The sequence below is a fragment of the Rosa rugosa genome, chromosome 3 (assembly GCF_958449725.1).
Source record: "Rosa rugosa chromosome 3, drRosRugo1.1, whole genome shotgun sequence".
Lineage (NCBI taxonomy): Eukaryota > Viridiplantae > Streptophyta > Magnoliopsida > Rosales > Rosaceae > Rosa > Rosa rugosa.
The window spans coordinates 44,832,414-44,852,128 of NC_084822.1; the positions used below are offsets into that span (position 1 = coordinate 44,832,414).

The window sequence follows — 19,715 nt, forward strand, 5'->3', positions numbered from 1 at the left end:
GACCCATCATGGTGCACTGTGGCGGCGCAATTGACACATAAATGAGGCACTTAACTATGCGTAAGTACGAGATACTTATACCCAATCACTAGCTGTAACGCAGAGATAGATTGAGTGGCGGTGGGTCGTAGACGAATTAGCATAGCTGTATGAGATATTGCATAACCCTAAGCGGATATAGGGAGATTGGTGCGCATTGCCAATTTCTGGGCTACCATCGCAGTCGTTTTCGCGAGACCATTTGGGTGTGTACATGGGAATATGATGTCCAACATCAGTCCCAGTGGTATGCAATAACCATCGAAAGTCTTTTATGTAAACTCTCTAGCATTGTCACCAATTGATTGAATGGGATGATCTGGGGAGTGAGCTCGTCACCATGTGATCTGTGCTAGGAGTGTAGTATAAGTAGCATTGTAAGTGGACAATGGCACAACACGTGACCAGCGTGTTTGCATGTCAACCAACATCATGAAATATATAAACATCCGCAAGTTGGTTGAATCGGTCCACTGAATCCCCTTGGATTCTATGTTAGAACATAATGAGTATTCTCGTATCCTTGCATCAGACGGTCTTGGTCCTAATTTCCCTAAGGAATAGGCTTTATAAAACGAGCAAAGGGTCTTAGAAGCAACCAATGAGGATTTTGGTTGGGCCCGAGCGTTTGTAACACTACTGGGAGCAAAGTTGGTGATTACAACATCACTTGGGGCACCATCACCATGATGGACGCCATCCATGGCGTCATGAATATGGACTACGCTAGCCCTAGATTGGTGGTGGACGGCAGCGGCGCCAGAGGCAGCAGCAGCGGTCACACTTAGTCCAGGAATCAACCTTTGATTCGTGCTTCGTTTCGCTTAAAAGAATAGATGTCCGTGTGAAGTCTTCAGTAGATGGATTATCATATCATGGCTAGGATGACCTATCCTATCTTGACAAAGCCAATATGTGTCTAAATCTAAAAGATCTTCTCTCTTAACTTTATTGGATTTAATGGCTGGAATAGTAGTGACATAAAATCCACTAGAGAGACACATAAGTTTCTCTAAGATGCGCCTTCGCAATCATTAGAGGTAGTGTAAATGAACTCATTTCTGTTTTCTATATGTGTTTCCGCATGGAATCCGTTGGCTCGATTAGCTCAATAGGGTTCGATTTGCCCTAGGAGCGTAAAGAGTTTCTGTGACAGTAATCAAGGTGCCATTAGGCAAGAGGAATTTGGGTGATTCCAAATCCTTGAACTAAACTTGATGGCCCAGCCATCATAGTCACGGAGGAATGTGTAGTCAACATCTCTAAGAATGATTGCCTATGGCGGTGAATGGTATGCCTAGTCGCACTATCCGCAAGACATTAAAGTTCTCTAGGATTCATTCCTCAAAAGGTTATAATTGAAATGGAGTCATAATGAAAATAACTCGAAATTTTATTCATAAGCCAACGGTATACATCATTGTTTCTTTGACCAAAAGAATATCTAATCTAAAACTAGCTAATGCAAAACAAAGGTAGCCATTTAACTTCTTTCGGTAACTCCATAATAAATATGACCAGGTGAGTAGAGAGATGTCGGTGGAGCAAAGCTCGCTTAAGTACCACTTATCTCAAAACCTTCCTAGACATCATACTCACTTTGGATGAGCCTAGTTGAAGAAAAACTTAACCAATGGCATCCACTAATAATACTGTGGCAATTGCCATATTAGATCTCTTGGAAAAATAAAAACTTTAGCAAAATCGGCGATCTATTGATCCCAGCCAGATTTGAAGTCTTCAACCCTTAGTTCGTGATCATCTTCTTGATCCTCTTGTTCCACATAGTGAGCTTCTCCGGCTTCACAATATGCTTTATAGATGGTGGCAATACTCTCACGAGCTCTACAAATGTGTGCCTAATTACTGGATACTCCACATCGAGAACATACATCACTGTGCTCAGACTTCCTTAATTGAGGCGCTTTGAAAGCGTCATTAGGATGGCTCTTAGTGTCGGTGGCGCCACCAACATGGCCAGAGGCGTTGCCTCCCTCTTTCTTTCCACATTGACCTCTTCGGTTCTGTGTCCGCCTATTTTGGCGGTTACCTTCCTTATTAGAGCTAGAATATGGACTAGTACGTCCAGAATTGTCCCTAGATTTAGGGTTTCGCTCTTGACACCCTCCTTAGGGGCGCGACTATAATTGGACTCCAGAATAGGCTCTGTTCCCACATGTCTCGAATTGTAGTTCTTCACAAGGATGTTGTCATGCTTTTCAGCGACATTCATGGCTCCAATGAGCTCATTAAACCTTGTGATCCGTCCTGTAGTAACATCGATTCGATATCTCTTAGCAACCATCAAGGCAGAGACGGGGAAGGTAGAGAGAGTCCTCTCAATCATCATCGCATCTGTGATCTCTTTACTACATAATTCCATTAACGATTTAATGCGAAGTGCTTCCAAGTTGTAGTCAAGAACTGACTTGAAATCACAGAAGCGGAGATTATGCCATCTCACTTCTAGGTCAGGAAGCAGGGAGTCACGGACGTTACTAAAGCGTTTCAGATACTCGCACTGGAGCGAATCATCCATATGACGAGTCATTAGGATGATGACTTTCGCCTTATTTGCCTCTAAGGCTGCTCTATTTGCTTCCAAAGCTTGAGCTTGCTCAACTGTTAGCACGTTCTGACTAGGCTCAAAAATCGTATCCAGGATTCCTTGGGCTGTAAGATGCTGGCGGACTTCACAAACCCACTTGTGATATCCATAGCCAGTTGTTCCGAATGGAGCAAAGTCCAGTTTGTTCAAGTTACTCATCTTGAAAGAGAACAATAAAAATGATTAGTTTCGGAGCAAAAAGGCTATCACGAAACAAAAGAAATTTCTGAGCTTAATCGGCTAATCGCTCACAAGAAATTAGGAATTTCTGAGTGACTTTGATTCTAAAAGGTATTAGATTATATCGAAACAATGATGTGTGTGGTCGATCGTATTTCTCAACAAACTCTAAGTTTGGATGTCTCAACAAGCTCCAAGCTTGGAGATAGAACGAACCCCCACAGTTCGGCTTAGGTCTCCCCATGAAAGAAGAAATGGGGGTAATAGAAGGGTGGTTGCAAGTCCCCGAGAAAAAGAAAAAGAGTTGAAATCTTAAAGAAAAGTACACAAAAGCGGGAACTTTAATGAAAAATTAACTTGAAAGAACAAACGGGGGTCACCAGAACTCTTGGCCGGAAGTTGGCTTGAAAAAGATGCTTCTAGCCGGTGGCTGGCAGGTGGTGACTGGAACTGGCCGAAACTACCTTAAATAGCTTCTGTCCGGTTTTTCTGCCTGTGGTTCAGTGACTGCTTAGGCGGCCAGTTCAGTTACTTTTAGACCGATTCTTGAGGTTCTGCTTCTGTTCCTGAATCCTGGCTTTTAGGAGCTGCTAGTGACCGAGTTTGGCGATCGTAGACGGTCTGGAAGGCGGCGAACCGGCGGAGGATTTGCGGCTGACTGTTTGGAGTTCTGGAAGCCGGTTCGGTAGTTTTTCGACCGGTTGCTGGTGGTTCTACCGCCAGTTATGGACTCCTGGGGCCAGGGGCTTCAAGGTATGCGGTGGAAGGAGAAAGGGTTTCAAAGTTTTGTATTCGGATTTAGGGTCTTTGCTTCTTGAATCAGGGTTAGGGCTTTGTGCTGATAACGTGTTTTAGGAAAAGAGATGCAGAGAGAATAGTAGAGAGAATTGGGAGAGAATGACTTGTATCTTTCATTAATAATAAGAGTCTCTTTATATAGAGGGTTACAAGCAAAGAATCTGTGTCTTACAAGGTAACTGAACCATACAATGATTGAAATATCTTCGTAGATATCAATAAGACTAACCGTATTACAACTCAGACAAGTAATCAGAGTTTGAGCCAAACACATAAACTAAGTGTCCTTATACACACATAATTTTTTTAGAGAAACACAAACAACACGCTCTCCATATTTTATTTTTGAACTTTACCCATTATTCTTCGCGTCTTGCAATGCAGCTTCACTCTGGATCCCAATTTTTCATTTTGGTCATATCGATCATTTAGCTACCAAAGTATATCAAGCAATAGAACCATTTAATAATAGTCATAATCTCATGACCTATTGTTTTTTTTTTTTTTTTTTTTTGAGAAGGGAAAGAAAATTACAACTTAAAGCCCCTACTACAATCAGAACTAAACTGATCAAAATTAAAACAGACAAAGCAGAGAACGGCAACTTTTTGGACCAAGTGATAGGAGTAGATGATCTATGACCCATATTTGTAACAGCATCAGCAACGAAGTTGGCTTCCCTGGGAACATAAGAGAAGGAAACAGCTTCGAAATTGCTAGCCAGACTCAGGATGTCTTTCACAAGAGTACGAAAACGCCAAGGAGGAGCACATTTTTTGTTGATAGTCTATAATTAACTTGGAGTCACCTTCGACATAAATATTTCGACAATTAAGGAGGAGGGCATGATAAAGACCATCACGAACAACACTTCCTTCAGCAATGGGGACAGAAGCATGACTAATAGCTCTCGCACCAGCAAAAAGGGGGGATCCATCATGATCCCTGATAACAAAACCAGCAGCTGCTTTCTTATTGTTGACAACAGAACCATCGAAATTGAGCTTGGCGAAGCCAGCAGGAGGAGGAAGCCAGCGAATAACTTGAGAGGTAAAGGCAGGACCCTTGAAACGGCAAGGGTTATTCCTTCTGTAATTCTCACCAATGGATGCCGCAGCATGAACCACCATGTTAGGAAGAGAGGGAGAATGTCTGAAGATGAGGTTATTCCTCGCCTTCCAAATTTTCCAGCAAAGAAGGAGAAGATTTTCAGTAGTAGACTTTTGGTAATCCTTCCTGAACCAGGAAAGAAACCATTCTTCAAAGTTTTGGAAATCTGTATTGGTAATGGCAGCAGAGCGCCAAACATTTGCAGCAAAGGGGCAGGAGAAGAAAAGGTGGTTTAAGTCCTCATCCCTTGAGCTGCAAAGGGCACACAAGGAATCATAATTAGTAGAATAACGACCTATAGATTGTTCATTATACGTAGTCATGAGCAAAATTGAATAATGATAAATTAATTGTTTTTTTTTTAACTATTTTGGATGATAAAATATAGATTTTTCATTAAATTTTGTCATTTATTTGTAAAAGTACCAAACCATGTACGTCTTCGTGTACCGGCAATTTAGGCGAAGCCAACTAGGGCTCCACACCATAAAGCCTTTTAGTCGGTGAGAAGATTCATTACAAGATTTTCTCCATAGCTTTCCCTGGGACTCCGATGGGTTTCTATCTGAGCAATTCATCTAATACCCCAAGGGGTAAAAGGACAGGAAATCAATACGAATAATCCTTTTCATTCTGACCTTACCTCTCTTTAATTTTGAGCTACCACTAGATCGACTCGCAATTAATAACTAACTAACAAATCTACAGAAACAAATTCTTGAATAATTGAGTTTGATTATATATTTTAAGATACAGCACTGGACTCTGTAACTACTAATGTCGACGGCTTTAAATAGCTTCTGTCAATATCATGGTTATGGAAATTCATGTGTACGTGTGGGAGTACATATACAATGTGAATAAGTGAATTCCCAGAATCTGTCTTCTTCTCTTCTTAATTGTTTGGTGGTAATTCCCTTTCTAAATGTGGGCCGTAAAAGACCATTTTTCAGGTAGATTAAGGAAAAGTATTGATGTCGTTCAACGAAATCATTTAAGTGATGAACCAAACCAGCTAGAATTTATGCCTCTCGATCATAAGTATAAATGTTTGTTTGTTGATGAAAATTCAACGGGATTCATATTTCATAACATAAGATTTTCAAACCCTAGCTACCGCCTAACAAAAGCATACTTCATAACTGTTAAGCTACATTACTAGCAAAGGTCTCTCCATTCCAAATCCTAAAGAATTCTCAATTTCAAACTCCAAAGATATCTCTCGGTTGTGATTTGGTCGATTTATGCTTTTTCCCCTTGTTTTTCCTCCTGCAATATTTCAAGTAACATCTTACCCCCGAAATCTTGAAAACCATATAAGATACAAGCTGTTTCATGCATTATGTACTTAATTACCAAAAACTCGACTTCAAGCAGTTGCCTACCCTCTGTTCCTCTCTAATCGTTAGACCAAAGCACAGTAAATCACACCACGCCCCATTGCTCTATGTTTCCAGATCTCATGTACACGTGTGCTTGAATACATATACGAATAGATATATATATATATCTTCTTCTTGGACCCTCGGAACTGTGATATCAAATAGATTGTGATAAGATCTTGTCTGCTTGGTTTGTATGTGTGATTAGTTACACACCTTTCTCATTTCCAATACGCCTTTTGTCTTCTTCTTCCTACATAATGCAATAGCACCATGATTCTGCAGTACTCTCTGGTCTCTATCATTCTATCTTTCCATTTACTTCTTGGTTTCCATGTTCTTATTGAGATCGTTTTACATGCATATATCGGTACTTGGGTGTGAGAATATTCACATATATTAACAGTAGCTACTCATTGTAAAGAATATTTACTTGCATTTAGTCCAAGCAAAGTAGTTGTGAATCTTTAGCTAGCTACGGAGACAAAGAAACTTGTCACTGTATATCAAATCCAAAGAAATAGCGATGGAGACATGGGGCATTTCGGACCTCTTATACATATATGTCGGAATCTCTTTCTACAAATCCTAACTAAAATCCACAAAAATGTCGATGATTAGTTGTATTTATAAATATATGGTCAGGAATTTTGTTTCCTTTTGTCAGTGGGCACGTATTATATTTCCAATTTAATAACCATGCCATATTATGATTTTCATCAGTTCATGCTGGTAGTGTCACGAGATTTCACACAAGTACGTACAACAGACAAATAGAAATATAATTGACATTGCCAAGAGAAGAAAAACGTTTTGCTTCGTTCCATGATTGTCATTATCTTTTTCTGGGTTACGGTTGGCAGGGAGATGTTTATGTATAGAGCTAGATATAGATAACCATTCCATGGTTATGGTCTCGATGTATTTCTCTTTTTGTTGGAATGATGTGGATGAATATTACAATATATATAAGTACTACTGCTGAACTCCATGCTAATTTGGATCATGAGTCGAGGATTCTAAGTTTACCCTAAGGAAGACATATGGCACATATGTGGCTTTGCATCATTGCTTGGCTGGTTCATGATATAGATGCATGTGTCTCAAACTCTCGGGGTGCAATAGCGTCTAGATCGATTATGCACAAAATGTATGGTAGATCGTAGAATGACATATTTCATAATAAATTAGTGTTTGACTGGTCACATGGTGATCAAGAAATTAATAGTCATTTATTAATGAATTCAAATTCAATGCTTGAGGTTAAAAGATAAAATATTTTCATTTAATATAATTAAAATATTTCAACTAAATTTCATGGTCATTGCCTCATTGGTGACTAAGTGAGAATTTATGTTTCAAAATATCATAAATATAATTATTTTGTGAAGATAATAAGACAATTCTTTTAGGGTGCAGCTATTGTCATCCTACTAACTACTTTGTTCACGCTACAAGTACCTGATTTATTGAAAGATTAAAATACCCTAACATGAAATTACAATAAAGGACAATAACTTATTAAAAGTCATAATTTTTTTTTCCTTATTACACTTTACAAAACACATACTTAAACTTCATTCTTAATCTCTTCATTCATCGTTAAACCCTAACGCTTCATCATCCTCAATCGTCATCATCCACCACCGCCATCATCCACAAAGTGGACAGAGAAGTTGAACAAGCCAGCCTAGCCGCCCAAAGTTACCAGAACGTACGCTACCAAGAAACCCTAGCATCGCTCTTCACCTCTCGAAACAGTTTTTTTGTGTGCTGGTGTGATTAGCTTATCATAAATATAATTCTTAACCGTGTTTAACTGTTTACGTTTTATTTGAAACAATACTTGTTAATTTTTGACTTACTTTAGATTGTCTTGCTGTGTTTGAACTTGATTTAATTGAGCTATAAGACAAGGAAATGCTATCTCATTGTCTCATAATCACATAATGATCATGAATAGGTTGGTAGTACTTGGACACGATGCCGTGAGGATTCATTGACAACATGACATGATGTGACAAATAGATTATCTGTGTATGTAGGTGATATGAAATGACACTTAAAATATATTGATGTCACAAATCTTAGGCCTTATTTAACGCCAACAATGATTTTCCTACAATCAAATTGAAAATTATTTAATTGTAGAAATTGTCATCAAACTTGAATACCGTTGTGTCAACAAGTTCCCCGTAATGCATGGTAAAGTTTGACTTAAACTATAGTCGGCTAGTCCAATTAATGGTCCTCATCGGTCACACCAATAATACAAACCATTGATGCATGTTGAAGCAGTTAATTATCATTGGTTTAAAGATTTATTAATTAACAATAATCGTAACGGAGTCAACGGTGGAGGACTGTATATACGACTGCCCGTGAAGCATGCTAGCTCACTCCAAGGATTGGATTTGGATTCGCACGACAGATATCACATATGAAAATGTAGCATATATAAGAAGGTAGTATTATTAGATACACTTGAGTAGGGTTTAACTGTTTAAGGTTTACGGTTTAGCTCTAATGGTACGGGGTATATATGCATGTGGCACGTGGCAACTTGCTATTATATTCGCATGCATGGCCGTATGGGTTGGTCCTCGTTGTGTCTGGGATTCTTCTCATAGATTTTTTATTTCACCTGGCATTATTTTCAAAACAATAGGGCCCTGTGTTGATACGCTTGATAGTGTAGATGAGATTGACTTGTTTGTCATTTGAGTATGTGCTGGAGATCGGAAACGGACAAATGCCTCGAGTTCTGAGTAGTCGCAATACGTAAAATATGAGAATAAGACTGCAAGTGCGCTGGCTGGTACTGTAAGGGAATCTGAGGGGGAGGGAGGGCCGGAGAAGGAGAGAGCTCATTGTTGATGGACGTGTTTAGTACCCTCTCATGAGAACCACACGCGAACCTTCTTCATTGTTTGTTTAGAGAGAGTGAGAGGGAGAGAGGTAGGGAGATGTTTGCTGCACCGACAGAACACACCCATCAGCTGGAACTGCCAGTACAAGACGTACTAGTACTTCTAAGCTGCACTGAAGCTACACTGTTTTGTTTTGGTGCTCGAGGATTTTCATCTTCTAGTGGATCGGGAGATGTACTAGGATCTTCAAGGATTTGCGTTCTGTGATTGGAGATTTCATATCCCAATCAGACTAAAGAAAGTAAGGACTCCCACTTTGATATTTCTTTGGAAATTTGTGGATGAGAAAAAGAAAATTCAACATGCACAAACAATATTTTAATTTTTTGTATATGCCTGGCCGTAAAAATAGGCATGTATAGTCTAAGTGCACAACAAAAAATTAGGGTACCGTATAGGGCATTGGGTCATTACCTTTGAAGTAGGAGGGTTCCTGTCGACTAAATGAGAGTACAAAAAAGTATAAAGTCAATCACCACAGCACAATTCAAAAACTGAGCTTCATAACTATCCCCTCTCTCTCTAAAGGATTAAAATCATTCGAAACTATTGTAATTTTTGTATTTGACTTCATCGATATTTAAGCTATATTCCAAAAATATTTGCGATACTAATTTTAAGATATCAATTGAGAAGTTTTTTTTTTTTTGAACGAAGAAGGTCAACCCGGTTTTATAATTCAGCAAGTAGTACCAAACGACACACCCTTATAGGGTCGACAGAAAGAGCCGTCCTTTAGAACATACAAGAATCCTATTCTAAACAAATAGAACCCAACATACCTATAATACACCCACATTTTAAAAAGTCCACGAACCATTATTCTAACAAAGACCTAGTTGCTCAGAAGAAGTTTAATAAAGATACCAACTGAGCAACTGGTCTTTGCAATCTTCCCACACTCAAAAAAAGAAAAAATTGGCCATAGCTTCCTTCCAAAAAGAAGGAAGAATGACTAAAATTAAAGTACACACATTAACCATAAAGGCCCTAAATGCCTTTATGGCCCAAACAGACCAGATCCACACCACCATAGCCCAGAGATTGGAAACCTTAACAGACTCATTTTACAATTCATACTTCATGTTTATTTTTTTAGTATTTTAAGTTTGGTCTTTTTGTAGTGTGGATTGTAAGCATGTGATGTTAAGATACTACTAAAAGAGGAAACATGAAGTGTGGATTGTAAAATGAGAATTGTGAATTTCACTCCCTTATCAATATTGACCAAAATATATCAAAATCCCCATCAACACTGACAATTTCAGTCGAAAATCAAAATTTCGAACCTTGCTCTCTCTCAACACAAACATACACAAGTATGTACACATTAACTTATACTAATTTGAGATGTGAATTTCAATAACTATGAAGTGTGGTTGAGGGTCGGGTCACTATACCATCCCGCTTGAAACTCCGACCTCATACCATCCAGTCCGGAATAGTTGGTCCTCTCTAGGAAGTAGGAACAGCTTTCATGCATAACATATTTTCTAGGTGGTAAAGCTAGGCCCAGCATTAGCTCAATCGGCTATCTTACTAGGGCCCAATCCATACCTCTCAGGATAAATTTACGAATAGGAAATCGTATTCAGTTAAGCGCAGCCCATAAACTATATTAATGGCGGAAGCGCACTTTTGAAATGAAAAAAACTTTCACCCTCCAAAAAGTTTAACCGGGAACTCAAAAATTGGCGGGAAACTGAATTTGACCTCCATCATAAAAATATGACCCTCCTCATTTCCACGCCCTCTCATATGCCCAAGAAAAATCCCCAAACACTCATTTTTATTCCCAAATTACCCCTAATCCTCCATGGACCGCCGCTCCGTCACCACCAGACGCCGCAGTCTGAAGCGGAAGCTGGAACAAGACTTCGTAGAAGAAACCCAAGAAAACGAGCCGGATCGTAAATCTCCGGCCGTCGATCCCCAAGATCCGCTTCTTGAGATTCGCGCCCACGTCAAGGTTCTCGACTCCACCTTCTCCGCCTCCGACGCCGACCGCGCCGCCGCCAAGGTCGCCGCCCGAGCCCTGGTCGAACTCGCCAAGAACGGTAATCAATTTATAACTTGAATTTGTCTTTTCATTTCTTTTGTTTGTGATGTAATTGGGGGGTTAGGGTTTCTGATGTTTGGGTGATTTGATTGTAGAGGACAATCTGAAAGACTTAGTGGAATGCGGAGCGGTTCCGGCTCTGGTTAAGCATCTACGGACGCCGCCGCCGGAGAGAGGCGGAAGCCACAGTCCGATTCCGTGTGAGCACGAGGTCGAGAAAGAAAGTGCTTTCGCGCTTAATCTCATCGCCGTTAAGGTAATTGATTAGCTCCGTCTCTTGTGTTTTGTCATTTTTGACATTTTCGGCTTTGATTAGGATATTTTGGTTATCTGTTTCTATAATTGAAGTATTTGGATCATAAAATTTGTAGGTAATTTTATTCTTTTCCTTTTTTTTTAATTTAAACTTGGAGGTTCTTAATTGAAATTTTTGGTGTGTGTGTTAATGTTATAAAGCCGGAGAATCAACATCTCATAGTTGATGCTGGAGGTTTGTCGCCTCTTATTGATCTGTTAAAGAGGCACAAGAGTAGTAGTGGCTTAAATGCGGGGGCGGTTGATGGTGTTATCAGGAGAGCTGCGGATGCAATCTGTAACATTTCTCATGAGAATAGCAACATTAAAAACCTTGTCAGGTATGGTGGTCTTCTGCTTTGCTGAGTGTGATGCTAAAACTTCTCGATATTTGTTTCTTATATCCTTGCACATTCAGGATTGAAGGTGGTATCCCTCCTCTTGTGGAGTTGCTTAACTTCTTTGACACAAAGGTACAGAGGGCAGCTGCAGGGGCCCTGAAGATCCTAGCATTCAAAAATGACGAAAACAAAAATCAGGTAGCTAACTTTTCCTGTTAAGTGGTATACGTAATTTGAAGCACCTCTTGTATTGTTGCTTATATGAATTGCAAAATTTCAGATTGTTGAGTGCAACGCTTTGCCTAACCTGGTACTTATGCTGCGATCTGAGATTGCAACTATGACTTATGAAGCAGTAAGTTCTTATATATGTCTAATTTTTCCTCTGTCATATCTTTAATTTTCTGACCACACCCTTTTGTAAGCACTAGCTGAAATTTCTTTGGGATTATCAGGTTGGTGTAATTGGTAATCTTGTCCACTCTTCCCCAAGCATCAAGAAACTTGTTCTTGTTGCTGGTGCTTTACAACCTGTTATTGATTTACTGAGGTAATGGTGAATTTTGCATGCAGTTATTTTGTGGAATTTACTTCAATCATGTTGTTGTCTTGAGCTTATAGGTCTTTAGCTGTTAGATATGATATTTCTAATGTCCTTTTTTTTTTTTTAACAGTTCACCTTGTTTGGAAAGCCAAAGAGAAGCTGCTCTATTACTTGGTCAGTTTGCTACGGCTGATTCAGATTGCAAGGTGGAATGAAATACCCTTTTGGTTAAACCATGTATTTCACCCTCATTCACTGTCATAAATAATTTCGCTTATCTCATAACAATTTGTTGATGCAGGCACACATTGTTCAAAGGGGAGCGGTACAACCATTAATTAAGATGCTCCAGTCACCTGATTCACAGGTCAAGGAGATGTCGGCTTTTGCAATTGGGAGGTTGGCACAGGTTATTATCTCTGACTCGTTATCCAATTTTATATATAGTCAGATGTTTAAATATTGTAAGGGAGTTTTAAGTATCATGTGAGAGAATGGTTGTTTTGTTGATTTTGTTTTGTAAAGTACCTTTAGTATACACGATGGGAATCCTCATGAAATTATGATACTATCATTGGTTATGCTGATACAAGGGGATTGCCCTTTTTTTATTTTCATTTTTGGTTAAAGTATCTTTGTAATGCAAGGAGAATAATATTATGACTAAAAAGTCTTGTTGGATGTTTACTGAGTGTGATGCTAAAACTCACTGGGATGTTTACTGGTTTCCTTTTTTTGGTAACTGATTGTTATATCAGGACACACATAACCAAGCTGGCATTGCTCATAATGGTGGCATAGTGCCTCTACTCAAGTTACTTGATTCGAAAAATGAATCTCTGCAACACAATGCTGCATTTGCTCTATATGGTCTTGCAGATAATGAGGTAATGTTTGTTCATGATTAAATTCAGTTTGTAGTGCAGTTGTCTGTATCATCATTATCCCGTTTAACAGTGTGACTAAATTTTTTTTTTTGTAGGACAACATTGCAGCTCTTATTAAATTTGGAATTGTCCAGAAATTTCAAGATGGAGAATTCCTTGTTCAAGTATTCATTTCCCGTTTGTTTTTAAATCTTCATGTAGTTTTGTATGACTTTAATTTGTTGCCGTAACATGTTAAATTTTTGGTACTTGCAGCGAACTAAGGATTGTGTTGAAAAGACATTGAAAAGATTAGAGGGGAAGATTTGTGGTCGAGTGAGTTTTATCACATTGCACTTTTGTTTTCTTTTGGCTACTCGTGTCTATTTCACTTTGTAATTGCATTTGCTCTCGTTACTGGAGACATTCATGTCATTCCAATACCTCAGTTGGTTTATCTTAACAGGTATTGAACAATCTATTATATCTGATGCGGGTTGCTGATAAGGCTATTCAATGTCGAGTGGCTTTGGCTTTTGCTCATCTTTGTAAGCCTGGTGATCGTCAAGTCATTTTTATTGAACACAAAGGTAGGTATTTTATATAAATGTCCTCAGAATTCTCCTTCATTAGGTAGTGCTAAGATTCTTGGATAACAAAGCTAAGGTTTTTTGTGATAATGAACACTCTAAAAGAGTAAAGATAACAATTTACCATGATATCTTTGTTTCAAACTTTCAACTGCTAGACAGTACTCACTACTGAGCATGTGCTAGAATAAAACATTTTGACATGCATTGTTGTTGTTTGCTTGGTTTGATGAGGCTGCTTTCTTGCTTTGCTTTTGTGTGTGTGTGTGTGTGTGTGTTCGCGTGCATTCCAAGATTAAGTATTTTGACACAAAATCATTTCTTGCAGGATTGGAGCTGCTGGTGGGGCTTCTTGAGTCTAAAAGCCTGAAGCAGCAACATGATGGTTCATTGGCCTTGCACGCATTGGCTACAAAAGCCTCTCCACTCTCTCATGTAGATGCAGTTCCTCCAGCACCAAACTCACAGGTATTCTTCAGATGTTAACTTGGTTTAATGAACATGTAACCTTGTGATTCTCTTTACTTTCAGTTTGTGAGGGGTTCAATATAGTTTTGAAGATGTAATTAATTTTTGGTTGACAGTAGTCTATTGAATGTTTACTGATCAGATTCACTGCACTTTGACTGCTAAGTTCTTAAGCATTGAGAATTAAGGAGTATAGAGTGTTATTTCATCTGATATGTATATTTCTGTCCCTTGCGCACATTAATTTCTTTAGTGTTTTGAACGTCTGATAATATAATCTTTTCAAATTATTGTTGTTTTTTTGTAAGCCTTTGAGGCAGGATTCCCCAGAGTATGGTTAGTTGATGACTGTTAGGGCTGTATTTTAAAATTCTTTTACCATGCATTTGGTGTTCAATTGATACTTGGCATGGATATTTAGGAGCTTGGACTTTCTGATGTGATTTTTTGTTCTTTTTACAGGTGTATTTGGGTGAGCAATATGTAAACAATCCGACACTTTCTGACATAACATTCTTAGTTGACGGTGGGGATTGTTCTTGTTTATATCCTTTTCTTTGCTATAGTCACTTTTGCTGTACAAATAATATTAACAATATATATTTGTTCAATGCTTTGCTTTGATCAGGTAAACAGTTTTATGCACACAGAATTTGTCTGCTTGCTTCTTCGGAAGCATTTCGAGCCATGTTTGATGGTGGATACAGGGTAAGAATTGATTGAGCGATTAGCTTTCTTAGCTGTTTCCAAAAAGTGAACATTTACTGAATCCAATCCTATCTCCCACATTTCATTTCTGAATGGTAATAATATAAATGCAACAGTAAATAGTCTCCTTAAATTGGTCACCTGGCCTGTTCCTTGTTTTGTCCCACTTTTGGCATATCCTTACACTTGTAAACCGGCTAAGCACAAACTTATCATAGAAAGAATGGAGGAAGAAATGGCTTCATGGATTTTCTTTTGTTAATTAACAAAGTGAAACATTGTATTGCAGGAGAGAGATGCCAAGGATGTAGAGATTCCAAATATTAGATGGGACGTTTTTGAACTGATGATGAGGTAGGCCTTCTAACTTACCCCTGGTTAAGAGTAAAATGTAATTGCACCCTCTTAATTATTGTGATCTTACTGCTCCTAGATTCATATACACGGGATCAGTTGAAGTCGATTTGGATATTGCTCACGATCTCCTCAAAGCTGCTGATCAGTATCTTTTAGAAGGTCTTAAGCGTCAATGTGAACATGCCATTGCTCAGGTGGGCTAGCTATTTTGAATTAGTTGTGATTAATCTTCTGCTTGGTTATGAATTAGTCTCTGATCAGTTATTTTTCTTTCTTAAAGGATATCTGTGTGGAAAATGTGTCTCTCATGTTTGAGTTATCAGAGGCCTATAACGCCATGTCGTTGATGCAAGCATGCATTCTGTTTGTACTAGAGCAGTTTGATAAGTTGAGCAAGAAACCATGGTATGTAGTAGATCTCATTCCTCAGCTGCTGAGCAGTTTTCCTTTTTTGCTTTCCGTGTTTGAATCTGTGCGCAGCGTTGCACTAATATGAACTCTTGTGACAAAACTACTTAGGTTTCATCCACTAATGAAACGAATCATACCGGAGATCCACAGATTTTTCACTAAAGCACTTACAAAGCCTAACCAGGGTGGTTCCTCGCAGGATAAACTTGCATAGTTCAAGCTGCAGATTGTTGATTTTGTCTATCAAGATGAATTATAAAATGTATAGAAAGTTGTAGGTTATATTTTTGCGAACAGAAGTACTATCTTCTGTTTAGTCTTAGTGTTCAGGATTTTTCAGTTTAACTCAATGTAATTGTTTGGGTAATGCAATTTTGTTTACCCTTTAGTGCCATTTGTCCTCCAAATTTTAGCTTTATGCTCAGAGAAGTACTCTATTTCTTGATGTGTCATATAGTCCTTGTAGTCCGGATATTGCCTATCATCTGACCCTTTGATACATTGTGGTTACATAGCATGTATGTTTACACAGTAGAGTAAGCATCCGATCTCTTTGAGAAAAGACCAGGAAATCAGAGATTATGATTTCAGAAAAGAAAGGATGCAGAAATCTCTAGATGCAGCAGTCGTCCCAGACCAGCACCAATCTGTTTGGAGAGCTTTAGAAACTATTTTCCATGTCTTATGTCAACTCATCAGAATGTGAAGTACTATTGTACTAGAGAATAGGAACTCTTTACTGATGGTTGGGCAAATCCTTTAGAATGCTGGCAGGATTATGAACCAGTAGTCAATTTAAACAACACAATCTATTTAATGGAGCATGCTGATCTTCAAGCAGTGAACTTCAGTCGTATGTCGGTTATATATGAATGGATACTTGCCGTATTCAAAAATTTTAACCATAGTAAATAACAGAAAGAATCAGTCGCAAGTAACGGAAAAAAATGTATCAAAAGCTTAAGGTGTAGTACAAAGTTCACTTGAAAAATTGTAAAACACATAACAGCATCAGTGCACCGCATTACAAATCGAACGAACAACTATTTGCACCTTCCTACTTGCACACATAGATCGAGTTCTCCGGAAGCACAAAATGAACATAAGTAGCACTCTAAATCAAATCCATTACAAACTAACAAACCCAATTCAAATGCTGAGCAAAGATACAAACACAAATTTAGAACAAGATGTCAACTTTTGGGTATTATTAACATTAAGAAACCCACTAAAATAATTCATTATCAAACAGATACCAACCTTGAAGCATTTGAGTGATACAAACTTCATGAATCCTAAACCTCTCTAAGCAATGATCTGGTTCTTGTTTTTGCACAGAGAGAGAGAGAGAGAGAGAGAGAGAACGCTATTCAAAAGGTGTCGGATAAACCCTAAACTCTAAAGCGGGGCTTTAATACTTTTTACTTTTTACTGATAAACCCCAAAACCGTAAAAAGATACAAGCTTTAGCGAGAGACATGTCGTTTACTCAGTTTTCCTTTTTAAGTCTCAAGTGAGTGATTATTATCCGAAAGCAAAGAGCTGAATTCTAATGGCCATGGCTGTTCAAGTAGCAAGTCTCTGGCTACCCAGTTCTTCTTCCACAACCCCAACTCACTTAAACCTTCTTCATTCCCTTGGAAGCAAATCAAAGCCACCATCATCGTCTTCCTCAGCTCTCTCTGCTACTTCTTCACTCTCATCCCCAGCTCCCACTATTCAGGTAACAATCACCTCCCTTTAAAATTTCAATGAATTTTGCTTTGTGAGATTTATGATGAAATTTGTTCTGGGTTTTCTTTGTTTTGAATTTATATGTGTAAAGACTTGAGCTTTTTGTAGATTGTTGGTGGGAGAAATCCGACTTGGAATGAAAACGGAAATGCCAATTCTGATGGTTTTGAAGATGATTGGTATGACCTGGATACTGATCTCTATCACTGGACCAAGGCACTGCGTCCTGTTCAGGTACCCATAATTGAGTTTTTTTCAAGTATTGGGGGAAGTTATGTAGTTTTCAATGCAAGACCAATGTGCTTATTTAGTTCATGCTTAACTGGGCAGTGGTATCCTGGTCATATTGCCAAAACTGAGAAAGAACTGAAAACACAACTCAAGTTGATGGATGTAGTGATTGAGGTTCGAGATGCGAGAATTCCATTGTCCACTAGTCATCCACAGGTTAGAGCTTTTTTTTTTATGATTGGTCTAATATGTGTCAGATCATTTGCTTCAGAAGTGTTGCAGTTTTGTTAATGTTTCTAGTTGTTCTATTGAAAACCACTTTCAGGATTAGGAATTGAGAGTACAGGTTGTTTGTGTTGACTTCTCTTTTGGGGTTTTAATGGACAGATGGATTTATGGCTTGGTAATAGGAGAAGAGTTTTGGTGTTGAATAGAGAAGACATGATTTCCACGGCAGACCGGAATGCTTGGGCGACCTATTTTGCAAGGCAAGGGACGAAAGTTGTCTTTTCGAATGGCAAACTTGGAATGGTACCATAAGAGATACTCTTTCAGCTTTCCATCACTTATAATAGTCAGAGCAGAATATGATTACTTTAATGTGGCAAGTGCAGGGCGCTATGAAGCTAGGGCGGTTAGCTAAAGCATTAGCAGCAGATGTAAACGTCAGACGCAGAGCCAAAGGACTTCTTCCTCGTGCGGTGAGTTCCTTGTACATTCTTTCCAGACTACATACTCTGATGTGATTCTATCAAGTAATGGTCTTGATCAACAATCTGATAACATGACATGTCAAGTTGTTTGTTATATTTTGTCTAAGATGTAATTGAACTTCATGAATTTTTCTGGACTATTGTAGAGTTGTTTAGGAAACTTTAGGAGGCAGACAGTTCTCTAGAGTTATGCTATGTACATATAAATATATAAATACAGTTAGGGAGATGTAATGGTCCTGAAATCCACAAGATTTACTTGCATCAATCAATTGATTATTCTAATGTTTGATAACAACTCCTTTCTGCAAACAGGTACGAGCTGGGATTGTTGGATATCCAAATGTTGGCAAATCGTCTTTGATTAACCGTTTGCTGACGAGACGAATGTGTCCAGCAGCTCCAAGACCTGGAGTTACAAGAGAACTGAAGTATAAATTTCTGCTCTGATTACTCAGTTATCCATATAAGATGCAATTTGCCACATTAAATTCAACTTGTGAAGTTGGTGAAATTTGGTTCTGATTTTAATCCTTATATGTGTCTTTGTTGTATTGTCGAAGGTGGGTTCATTTCGGGAAAGACCTTGAATTGCTAGATTCTCCTGGTATACTCCCAATGCGGATTAGCGATCAAACAGCAGCAATAAAGCTTGCTATTTGTGATGATATTGGAGAGAGATCCTATGGTGTTGTGGATATTGCAGCAATTCTTGTCCAGATGTTAGCAAGGCTTCCATCAGTGGGTATGTATCACAGCTCGTTGGAGAGAGATGAACTAATGTTTGGTGTTGTCAACATTTAATCTCTAGCTGACTATCGCTTTGACTCCAGGTATAAAGACTCTTAACAAACGCTACAAGATGGATGCGGATGGTTACTGTGGTAAAACGTATAAATCACCCTATCTTGGCTCCTTGAATATTGTTGAAGCATACAGATCAGTTCTTTTAAATCGTTCTAATCACTGCTAATTTTCTAAATTGCAGATTTGTTCAGAAGCTTGCAGTTCACTTGTTCAATGGAGACACACATCAAGCCGCATTTCGTGTTCTGACGGATTTTCGAAAAGGGAGATTTGGTTGGATTGCGCTGGAGAGGCCTCCCAGATGATATTATTGAGACTTGGTGGTAGACCAGGACAAAGTGGTCAAGCATTCATCGGTCGTCACTCTTTGAATATCCAAAGATTCTGAATGCCAATATTGAGATACGTACATGGATTAAGAATCCTCCATGAACTTGATACTTTAGCAGGAGCTATGAAATCTTTGATAGCCAATATCCTGGAGGAACTTGAGCTTAGTATAGCTTAATAATGTTCATTGAGGACGCAACCGACAATCACTACCG

At 38.6% G+C, this 19,715-nt stretch overlaps 3 protein-coding genes across 3 annotated transcripts; 2 read left to right on the forward strand and 1 right to left on the reverse strand.

Moving 5' to 3' along the window:
* Positions 1-4,341: 4,341 nt before the first annotated feature.
* On the reverse strand, positions 4,342-5,169 carry LOC133737793 (uncharacterized). The gene is made up of 2 exons (XM_062165289.1): positions 5,162-5,169; positions 4,342-4,987 (listed from the first exon to the last, which is right to left on the reverse strand). The coding sequence occupies exons 1-2, from the start codon at positions 5,167-5,169 to the stop codon at positions 4,342-4,344; spliced, it is 654 nt and encodes a 217-aa protein (XP_062021273.1).
* Positions 5,170-10,784: 5,615 nt separating this feature from the next.
* LOC133738242 (ARM REPEAT PROTEIN INTERACTING WITH ABF2-like) lies at positions 10,785-16,132 on the forward strand. The gene is made up of 19 exons (XM_062165715.1): positions 10,785-11,104; positions 11,202-11,362; positions 11,563-11,741; positions 11,819-11,939; positions 12,022-12,096; positions 12,197-12,291; positions 12,416-12,491; positions 12,587-12,694; positions 13,044-13,172; positions 13,268-13,336; positions 13,428-13,487; positions 13,618-13,741; positions 14,070-14,209; positions 14,672-14,735; positions 14,838-14,917; positions 15,207-15,271; positions 15,351-15,468; positions 15,555-15,679; positions 15,794-16,132. Exons 1-19 carry the CDS (start codon positions 10,864-10,866, stop codon positions 15,897-15,899), a joined length of 2,136 nt encoding a protein of 711 aa, XP_062021699.1. The 5' UTR covers positions 10,785-10,863; the 3' UTR covers positions 15,900-16,132.
* Positions 16,133-17,202: 1,070 nt separating this feature from the next.
* Positions 17,203-19,700, forward strand: LOC133739172 (DAR GTPase 3, chloroplastic). The gene is made up of 9 exons (XM_062166905.1): positions 17,203-17,408; positions 17,528-17,653; positions 17,750-17,866; positions 18,038-18,181; positions 18,265-18,351; positions 18,679-18,794; positions 18,927-19,108; positions 19,197-19,254; positions 19,352-19,700. The coding sequence occupies exons 1-9, from the start codon at positions 17,238-17,240 to the stop codon at positions 19,473-19,475; spliced, it is 1,125 nt and encodes a 374-aa protein (XP_062022889.1). The 5' UTR covers positions 17,203-17,237; the 3' UTR covers positions 19,476-19,700.
* Positions 19,701-19,715: the final 15 nt, after the last annotated feature.